Source organism: Battus philenor, unplaced genomic scaffold (assembly GCF_028537555.1).
Source record: "Battus philenor isolate CCGP_79_NKW_IND1 unplaced genomic scaffold, ilBatPhil1.0.hap1 SCAF_1, whole genome shotgun sequence".
NCBI classification, from domain to species: domain Eukaryota; kingdom Metazoa; phylum Arthropoda; class Insecta; order Lepidoptera; family Papilionidae; genus Battus; species Battus philenor.
The window spans coordinates 9,904,427-9,915,600 of NW_027181661.1; the positions used below are offsets into that span (position 1 = coordinate 9,904,427).

Below are 11,174 nucleotides of genomic sequence, written 5' to 3' on the forward strand. Positions count from 1 at the left end.
AATACTTATAACTTAATTTTTATTTTATTACTGATTAAGGATTTTAAAGCATAATTTTGAGTTATATCAGATAAATGTTAGCTCAATAACATATATTTATTTTATCATTGTGATTCGGTGAATTACTTAAATGGTTATTGGTCTTTGTTTTCATAATTTTACTCTGATGTTTGCTTTTGTTTTGCTTTTATTCATTTTAAAAATATAAAAATTTGCAATACACAAACTAGAATTAAAAAGTGTGCATTCCGTTGCTGCCAAAAAATAATATTTTTCAATTATAAGAGGCTAACATTCTATCCTTTATATACTTACTTGGACACTTAAACATAAATAGTGATGTAAAATTTGCAATATTTTTTTACAATTTAGTCCTTCTTTTACTATATTCTTAAACAGCTTTATTCTTAATTTTGCTGAAATTAATAAAATTCCTCATTCAAACACTTTCTTTTTCCATTCCCTTTCAGTTAATTTTACTTAAAAGACCGAAAAATTAAAGAAAATATATAAATAGTATATTTAACATTCAAATATTATAAAACATAAATCTTAGGATTTTAAAATATTTTATTAAATTACAAATTTAATACAGACTATAAAAATTAGTAGTTATAAGATTGGCGAAAAGTTTGTTACTACTGCAAATTATAAAAGTTTAAAAATACTCATTTAGTTTTGAAATGTCAAATAAACAAAATATTAGGCGAAAGTGTGTGTATGGTACAATACGAATAGTAATATACTTAATGTTTATTCATTAAAGACATTTTTTTTCAACTGCATCCCTCGGCAAGTGATTCCCATGTAGTCATTCGTTAGACGCCTCCTGGAAACATTGCGCAAAGAAAGAAGCGCCATGAATCCAGTTTACTTCAACGGTAGCAACAATAGACTTATCCATGAGGCCGATCAGTTAATATCTTACTTAGAACGTGGATCATCAGTTTTAAAGTTTTATCCGCGTAAGAGGCCTGAACGCCGCACTTTGTCCGTTCGCCGTGAAACACACCAAATAATACTGTTCAGAAATGGCGCACCTCAGCGAAATACCCTTGAAGGATCCTTAGATATCAGGGATATCAAAGAAGTGAGAATCGGAAAGTCCTCTAAAGATTTTGAACGTTGGCCTGAAGAGATTAAGAGACTTGAAAGTTCAAAATGTTTCACTATTTATTATGGAACAGAGTTTAAATTGCGCTCTGTATCTTTTGTTGGTAAGTGTCTCTATTTTACAACCTTGTGATAAATATAGATCAATGTGTCGAGTCGAAATTATGTACTTATAAATAAATTTCATCTAGCTCTATTATTGTTTAGATTTACGGCAAATTCATTATTGTTTTGCCCAAACATGTTAGTATAACATTTCATTGTGATTGTTTGCCCTGGATTTGAAATAACTTGTTTACATTATAGCCCAAACGGATAAGGAATGTGAAACATGGGTTAAGGGTATACGGTCCTTACTAGAGGAAGCTTTTAATACACCATACCCATTACAAATAGAAAGATGGTTAAGAAAGGAATTTTATGCAATAGAAAACTCACATGAAAAGTAAGTATGTTATACCTCAATGTATAGAGAAACATAGTACTTTTTACTGAATATTGTTTAAAAAAATTTTAATCAACAGGATTTCTCTTAAAGAAGTTAAGGCTTTTCTTCCCAAAATCAACTGCAAAATTTCTACAAGCAAACTCCGTGATATTTTTCAAGAAATTGATACAAGTAAACGTGGTGAAATTGGATTTGATGATTTTTCTATTCTTTATCACAGATTAATATTTGATGAAAATGTGAGTAATTATTAGTTAATTGTGATATGAAGTGATTATGATAAAAATGTGTCTTCATTAACAAGTAGAACTATCCATTAAGTTATGTAACGAGGTTTAACTAAGCATAATTCATTCACATATATCTATAGTAACATTTATTTTTCATCTTAAAAATAAAAAAAAATATATTTTTGCAGAATGTACATGATATATTTGATAAGTACTCAATGTACTGTGCCAACGGCTCAACCATTACTCTACATGAATTCCAAAGATTTTTACTTGTGGAACAACATGATAAACTAGGGGAGGATGATGTTAAGGTCTCACAATTCATCAGGGATTATTTACGTGATCCTCAAAGAGATATATATGAACCTTACCTTACATTAAATGAAGTAAGTTTTAATAATTATTGGTTTTGGATGTTGTATTGTATTAATAGCAAAATGGAATAAAATTAAGTGCCTAAAAATTTCAAATGCTAGAGGTAAATTTTTGCAAAACAATGATGTTATGCAGCAAAAAGCAAAGCTGATTAATAACTAAAAGGTCAAGATGTCATGGGGTTGCTGAAAGTTACATAAATGCTGAACATACCACCATATGTTATATTTTTAAATGTTTATGGATACAGATTTTCCTGAGTATTAGCTATGAACATATATTTTTAATAAATAATTTTTGCTTTTAGTTTATTGAAATGTTATTTTCTAAACAAAATACTATATGGGATAGTAAATATAACAATGTAACCCAAGATATGACAAAACCACTATCACATTATTGGATTTCGTCATCTCATAATACGTAAGTTCCTTACCACCTAATTGAAAGATTTTTTCACATGTGCAATGTTAATGTACTAATAAAAATATTTTGTACTAGATACTTAACTGGCGATCAATTTTCAAGTGAATCATCATTAGAAGCCTATGTGCGCTGTTTAAGATCTTGCTGCAGGTGTATAGAGTTAGATTGCTGGGATGGACCAGATGGAATGCCATTTATCTATCATGGTCATACATTAACAACAAAAATAAGGTTTATGGATGTTTTGCGTACTATTAAGGAGCACGCTTTCATTGCTTCAGACTATCCACTTATTTTATCTATTGAAGATAATTGCTCTTTACCACAACAGAGGCGAATGGCAAATGCCTTCCTAGATGTTTTTGGAGATATGTTACTTGTACAGCCAAATGAGAAGAATGAAACTAGCCTTCCTTCACCATATGATTTACGCCGAAAAATTATTTTAAAACACAAAAAATTACCTGAGGGTGCAGAAGAAAATTCTTTTGCTGTCCGTCAAGAAGAAGGTAAAGATATAGATTTACGAAATTCGATTAAAAACGGTATATTGCTTTTAGAAGATCCAGTTGATAAAGAGTGGCACCCACATGCATTTGTACTGACTGAAAATAAATTATATTATACTGAAAATTATAGTACCCCCAGTGAGACAGATGCAGACAGTGATGGAGAACCAGAAGGAGATACTTGTAGCATTCCTCAGGATGAGTTACATTTTGGTGAATGTTGGTTTCATGGGAAATTGGCTGGTAACAGACAAGAAGCCGAAGACCTTCTAAGGGCACATGCTCATCTTGGAGATGGTACATTTCTTGTACGGGAAAGTGTAACATTTGTTGGTGATTATTGTCTATCTTTTTGGAGACAAGGTAAAGTTAACCATTGTCGAATCAAATTGAAACAAGAACGGGGCCTTACAAAATATTATCTTATAGACACTGTATGTTTCGATAGTCTTTATAGCCTGATTACTCATTACAGGCAACATCCACTACGGAGCCAGGTACAACATTTTTTTTATTATTTATTTATTTTTATTATATTACTGTTATGATTCTGTAGGAATATTATATAGAATTTGTAAACTAAATATAAGGCGTTGTCGCTAATTGAAGCTAGTTAAACATTAATATTTTTTACATTTAAAAATATATATATATATTCACATATAAATATAGTTTTAGAGTGACATTCTACATTTGTCATGAGTCTTCTAAAAACTATGAAAATATGAAATATTATCATGAAATGTCTAAGATTCATATACACAATGTTCATTGAAAGCATTATTATCTGATTTTTAAGTACATGAAGACAACTAGATTAAATTTCTTTAAAGACGATTACTTTAATTATTGAAATGAATGACATTAAGTAATTAATTTTTCCCTTGGTTAAAAAGGAGTTAGTTGTAATTTTTAGGTAATTCTTTTAATTTGCATTTTACACATTTATTATGTTTTCGTATATCTTTGGAGTTTTGTTAAATTACATGCAATTGCTTTGTATTTTAGGAATTTTTGATAACCCTTAAGGAACCAGTACCTCAACCAAATAAACACGAAGGCAAAGACTGGTATCACCCACACTGCTCAAGAGCCCAAGCAGAAGAGTTGTTACGTAAAGCTAACATTGATGGTGCATTCCTGGTCAGACCAAGTGAAAAAGAACAAGGTTCCTTCGCAATCAGTTTCCGGTAACACAGACATACTATCACATGCATTAGTTTTTTTTTTCTATTACTTTGTTACAGTCAAGGAATTAAATAACTTAACCTGTGAGCAGTTATATTTAGAATTGCAACTATTCTTCATAAGTTTATATTAAGAAAGATGAAAGATAACTTCATATTAAATTTAAACTTCACCTAAATGTTATTGACTCCAAATGTATTCCACAGCTTAATCAGAAATATAAAAAAGTATGATATATCACATGGTTTTGCTTTTCTATCTATAATCTATTATCTGTACAGTCTTCTTATTCTATCTACAATCTGCACAGTTGTGTTTTAATCATAATTAAATCGTCAATAATTGAAAAATAAAAATTTTAATATGTCAATGACCAACTCGATATATGTGGTTAGATGGAAATAAGATAAAAGATAATATCCTTTAACTCAACATTTGAAATTTTAAGAGACTTATAGAACTACAACTTTAATTTTAAATCTTATTATTATTTATTTTTGACTCTGCAAGGTGTTATAGTCGTTGAAAAGAAGCAGGAAAAAACACTGCAACAACAAATATTTTTAAACACCAAGCGACATTATCGTCTTTAGGCGAATATTATTATTTTTTTTACTAATTTATTTTCAATATGCGTATGACCAAGAGTCTATGTATGTTAAGTAAGTATGTGTGTTGCTATATCTTAAATGTATACTTATAACATTATTACTTAAGACAAAGTTTTCTCTTATTGTAGGACCGAAAAGGAAATAAAACATTGCAGGATAAAACTTGAAGGCAGATTATATACGATTGGTACTGTAAAATTTGAAAGTCTTGTGGAACTGGTGTCGTATTATGAGAAACACCCGTTGTATAAAAAAGTTAAGCTGTGGTATCCCATTAGCGAAGATATTATCAGGAGAATAATTACGGTATGTTAGTAAAAGTATAATCATAATTTTGTGTTGAAGTGTCATTTAAATTAGAACAGCGAATGAAATTAAATTATTTTTAATCTATTATATCTATTTACATTATTTACCTTTAAAGTAATAATAAATATCTCTGTTAATGTACTTGTATAAACTCATTTAGACACAGTGTTGCTTTAATATGATTTTTAATAGAACATTATTATTTATGTGTTATTAGGAACCTGATGACAGTTCAGTTTATGGAACACCCGGGTATATGGATCCGACATCCTTCTCCTCGAAGGTAAGTTTACGTAAGTTTACTACGTTTGCAGCGGCTACGTTCGCGAAACCAGGAGTAATTTGTCATCTCATTCGCATAACGTCATGTGGTTTGACGACACAAAAGTGTCAATAAAGTGTTTCTGCTAATATTATGAATAAGAGGAGTCTACACAAAATAGTATTGGTACATTTCGTGCTAATAAATATTAATTTCTGCCGTCGGAGGCGAAATGTTTTGGAGCGGTGACCACGAGCCAGTAGACGCGGCGTGGGTAAGCACCTCACTGGGTGAACCGACGATTTAGTGGAAGTCGCTAGATTTGGCAGGATGAGAGCGTCGTAAGAACGATAATTGTGGCGGTCTCTGGGGGAGGCCTATGCCATGTTCGCAGCGTCAATATCATGATGGAATAATTTTAAAAATACACTTCTATTACTTATATCATTTTTCTTTCATTACATTATCATTCGTTCATGTCAACTAAAATATTACGCAATAGGTCACCGTGAAGGCGTTGTACGACTATCGAGCGAGACAAGACGACGAGCTTTCATTTTGTAAGCACGCAATAATAACGAATGTGGATAAGCCTGATGAAGGATGGTGGCGAGGCGACTACGGAGGCAAACGGCACCATTGGTTTCCAGCAAATTACGTGCAAGAAATCGACATGCCGCATATGCCAGATATCACGGTAAGTATATTTTTTTTTAAATAATAGTTGCCGCGTGGCTCCTACGTAAAATAGGCCTACTCCATTTCCTCTTGTGGGTATCGTATGAGTCGACAGAAGGATAATGTTTCCAGAGGATAAGCAGCAGTGTCCTCTGGTACGCAGATTTCGCTACTGCTGATATGTCCCCCTTATGAATGGTTCACCAAGCAAATCAGCTCCCAGTTCCTCGCAGTACCGCTGTTCCTAGTAGCGGCCAAGGCAACCACAATAAGGCTTAAGAAAGTTATTATAGCATTATATAAAATAACATATATAAAAAATTAAGGAAATAAAAATAGTCAATTAGTAAAATAGTCCATTAGTTATTTAAAATTTCAAGAAATTTTGCGAATGTAATGTAAATGAATGCTGTGAGAATGATTGAAAATATGAAGGATGGAAAAAGGAAGAAAAAGAATTTGTGATGAATGCAAGAAAGGGTGAAAATAGGAAAGTGTGTGAAAAAATCATTGTAAAATGTCCCTGTAAATGGTCCAAATAATAAGATAGGGGAAAGGGAGGTCCTTTCCCCTAGCTTATTATTTGGACCCCCGTAACGGGGCAAGGGATTCTAATGATCTCAGGTAGTTTTGGGGTGGTTTGAGGCCCCCTCACTAGATGCACTGACGACAATTAAAGTCGCCGGAAGTCGCTAGCAGCGCCGTACATCGCCATCGTGGCAATCTTTGGGGTATGCCTATGCCTCTCAACCGTCTGTCTGCTGACATCTACATTATTATGTGTGTTGTTGAAAGCAACATTAATATGTGAGTTTTCCTCTAGGGCTGTTTGGATAACGAAAACGCTGCATTGGGTTCTCTACAGAAAGGCGTAGTTGATGTTTTAGGCGCTGTCGTAGAACTCGTTGTTGGCGAGGAAAGCGGTTTAGCCCGCTGGCTGGTAAGGATTCAAAGCCCATCAATGTGCGCCCCGTTTGACATGGCGGCACCTACTAGGGAAATAGCACTCGAATGGCTTTCCGCGATCAAGGAAGCAGCTCACAGCGCCAGCGCCAGATCTATCCAACATAGGAAAATGGAACGTACGTGGAGAATCGCCAAAGAAATGTCAGATTTAATCGTGTACTGTCGTTCAGTCGCCTTCAATCAGGACAGACTAAGAAATAAGGGGTTTATCTTCAATGAAATGTCGTCTTTCCCCGAAACCAAAGCCGAGAGAATTATGTGCCAACAGGAGACAACACAAACGTTTTTCCTTAAATACCACACAATCCAACTGAGTCGTATTTATCCTAAGGGCCAGAGGATTGACTCATCAAATTACAATCCAGTGCCGTTTTGGAATGTGGGGTCTCAAATGGTCGCTCTTAATTATCAAACACCGGATAAGCCTATGCAAGTGAATATGGGAAAGTTTAAAGAAAATGGAGGTTGTGGTTTCATTCTCAAGCCAGAGTTCATGTTTGACGAGAGATACAGCCCGCAAGATAGGCGAAGTATAGAGAAGAAAGTCAAACCAGTTACGGTTATGTTGCGCATTATCGCCGCCAGGCATCTCTGTAAATTGGGACGCGGAACTGCTAGTCCATTCGTCGAGGTTGAGATCATCGGCGCTGACTACGACAGCGGTGTGAAATTGGTCACTAAAACAATCAGTAAGTGATTCTACTAATATAATGTCTATGGTTTCTCAATATGCGAATAAAAATGTATGTATTTCATACATTTCGTTTCACAAAAATTTCCGATTTTCCCAGAGACTGTGACATTCACAATATAAATACAGGAAGCAAAAACAAATTATCTAACACAACTACAACAAACAAAACTAAAACGATAACGTAAACGAATTTTTGTATAAGCAATGTATACGCTTATACAATAAAATTACAAAAAATGTTCAGAGAGTGAATCCATTGCTAAATTTAAAAAAAAAATTAACAAAGTATTTACATTTGTGTGCTAAGGTTGCAACTATTTCACTGTTTATTAATTTATGAGTTTCTTTCGCCTGTTCTACTCAGTTACACAAGGTTGAGTCAACAAGAGATACGATCCATCGTATGTTGAATAAAGTTTTTTTGAATTAAAATGAAATACGCTCTGAAATTTACAACGCGAACGGTCCAATTTATAATTATATACACACTGATTCAAGCGCCGATTGGTGTAAACACGATAGTACTTTATATAACCTTACAATTGTATTTATTATTGCAGCTGACAACGGTATTAATCCTATATGGAACGACATCTGCGAGTTTGAAGTCGCCAACCCGGACCTTGCCCTTATTCGATTTGTGGTCCAAGACGAAGATATTTTTGGAGACCCCAACTTTATTGGTCAGGCAACGTACCCTTTCAAATGTCTAAGAACTGGATATCGTAGTGTCACTTTGACAAATGGCTTCTCAGAGGAACTAGAACTATCGTCTCTACTCCTGCATATATCGTTCATACAGACCCATTAGCGTGGTCACCTTTAGTTAAATAATGAGCCGTTACTAGTTTTACAGTTTAATTTTTCAAGTTCCTTTCAGGGTTATATCAATATAATAATTTGTATTAATGGCAATATGCTATTACTTTTAATAGAAAAAAGGGAGTTGAACGTATACAATTTATTTATTATTTAAAATAGTACTATAACAAAAACCCTGGTGACTGATTACTCAAATGGTATCTTCGTATCAATGCGAGAAATGTTTTTTAAGGCAGTTACTAGAAATAGGCAATTTAACTACATTCGGTATTGTGACATTTCAATTTTTTTCTTTTATATTCAATTAAGCATAAATAACGTTTAAATAATGAACCAACTGCTAAAACCTGGTAGTCGTGCTTGTTAAGTTGAAGAATAAGCTGCTACATTTTTATTTAAAATATGAATATTAAATTACGTGACGGCTTAAAGACTAGAATGAAGCGTGAAAGTGTTATTTAATTTGTTATTTCACGCTATACTAATAATTAATAATATTAAACAGTTTTGTGGCCTAAATCGCGAAAAGCAGCTAACAATTTGCCGCAATTTTAAATAAAAATATTATTTAAGATTACAAGCCACTTATTGTATTTTTATGAAAATAGCTAAATTTTTCAATTTTTTGAATAAGGTGTCTCTTTTATGCATTTTTATTTTTTGTATAACTTATAACATAAAAAATATGACTATTTGTATAAAACCTTTTATATCGTAAAATAAAATAAAGGCGTTTTATAGTAAAATTAGGCTATGTTACATTTATATATAAAATCCGTGAGAAATAATCTCTATAGTATAAGACGTGTGATCAAAGAGTCAATTCTGAATTTGAATGAAGATTTAATAAAGCTAGTATTAATTATTACTATTTCTTACTGTACTACGACCAATACACGTTATATGCCACATAATTAATGTAATGGACCATAGAGTACCCAAAAATTATCACAAGTTTAATAACATCTTTATATTTTAATATCTAAGATATATTACATTATTAAATGTATTGTTGTTGAAATAAAAAACCTATTTATTGCTAATATGTGACTGCTATTATTATTATTGAAATGGTCATGAATGTTATTGCAATTTTTATTACAATGCGTTACGAAAGTTTATTCATGTTTTACAAACAACACAGTCTGATATAAAATTATTCCAAGTAAATCATTCTTATTATAAATTATTCGAAGTATGTTGAACCATTTCACTTTGAAGTATATCTCCGAATTTATTTATATTGAATTTGTCATTTATTTTATTGCCGGAACTTTACTTTTAAATTACAATCAAATAACATTTACTGCATTTACGTAAGACAACATACATAACGTTTTTTTAATACTATAATATAAATTTATTATATATTATAGTATCTATAATATATATTATTATAATATATATTTTTAATACTTTTAATGCTATATTTTAGATATATTTATGATTTTTGCAAAATTGTTATTGAAAATACTATTTTATCAATATTTCAATTTATTTTAACATTTTAAAGTGTTATTATTATATCAACTTCATTATTTACTTGAGTATACTATGCATAATAATCATAATAATGTAAATCAATCAAATGTACCCTATACGTTGATTTTTTAAAAGGTTATAAATTCAAATGTCAATGTAAAACATCACAAGGATTAAGGAACGTAATTTAGTTAATTGGTCTGTCAAATAAATTATATTATCAATTAAACTGGTTTTATTTGATTAAATATGTAAGTAAATAATGCAATTATGTAATATAAATAAAAAGTAATATGCATCATGCGCTAGATGAAAAACTATTTTAAAGAAATATATCTGAAAACTTTCAGCTAAAGGGGCATTTTTAACCTTAAAAAATTATTCGCTCTGGTTAATGGTAGTTTTACATGCACACACCTCCTTCGGCTGTTGCAAAAATTTCTTCATATATTCGAAAACGTATCATCTACTTCTCCTCTATAAAAAAAATGTTTGCTATAAATATTAAATAAAGGCTAACCTAGATCAAATGGTCCAGCTAGGCAAGTCGTAAATTAGAGAAAGTATTCACTCGCTGAATTCAAATCAAGCAGCGTTCAGGATTAAACATCTCCAAAATACCGCAATGTCTGGAGATTAAGATTTTTGATAAGTGGGTATTGCAAGTGATGACTTTTGGATTTGAGACATGATTGTTTAAGACAGGCTTTACAAGAAGGCTTAAGGTTACCCAGAGAGAAATTGAAGGGGCTATGAAGTTTCGTTGCGAGATCGAATCAAAACCAACCGACGACATAGCCAAAATCGCGTGAACTCGTTAGATAAGGGCTGCGCAAGAGGTCGTGGTCATTCCGGAGATCATTGGGCGAGGCATATGCCCTGCAGTGAGCATCTAGTTGATATGATGTTGATGTTTTCCGCAGATGTATAAAATGCTATGTATCTTTGAAGCATTTCGAAATAACTTTATGTAAGGAACACACATGCGATTGGCTCCACACAAGTCCTATTTAAAAAAGTATAGTGAACCTCTCTTTACGCCTATGGTTCCCTATTCT

General features: G+C 32.0%; 1 protein-coding gene across 1 annotated transcript; it reads left to right on the forward strand.

The window, feature by feature from the left end:
- Positions 1-713: 713 nt before the first annotated feature.
- sl (small wing phospholipase C gamma 1) lies at positions 714-9,933 on the forward strand. The gene is made up of 12 exons (XM_068765171.1): positions 714-1,217; positions 1,420-1,558; positions 1,638-1,800; positions 1,980-2,180; positions 2,477-2,592; positions 2,671-3,601; positions 4,113-4,294; positions 5,032-5,209; positions 5,430-5,495; positions 5,977-6,171; positions 6,976-7,807; positions 8,373-9,933. The coding sequence occupies exons 1-12, from the start codon at positions 860-862 to the stop codon at positions 8,621-8,623; spliced, it is 3,612 nt and encodes a 1,203-aa protein (XP_068621272.1). The 5' UTR covers positions 714-859; the 3' UTR covers positions 8,624-9,933.
- Positions 9,934-11,174: the final 1,241 nt, after the last annotated feature.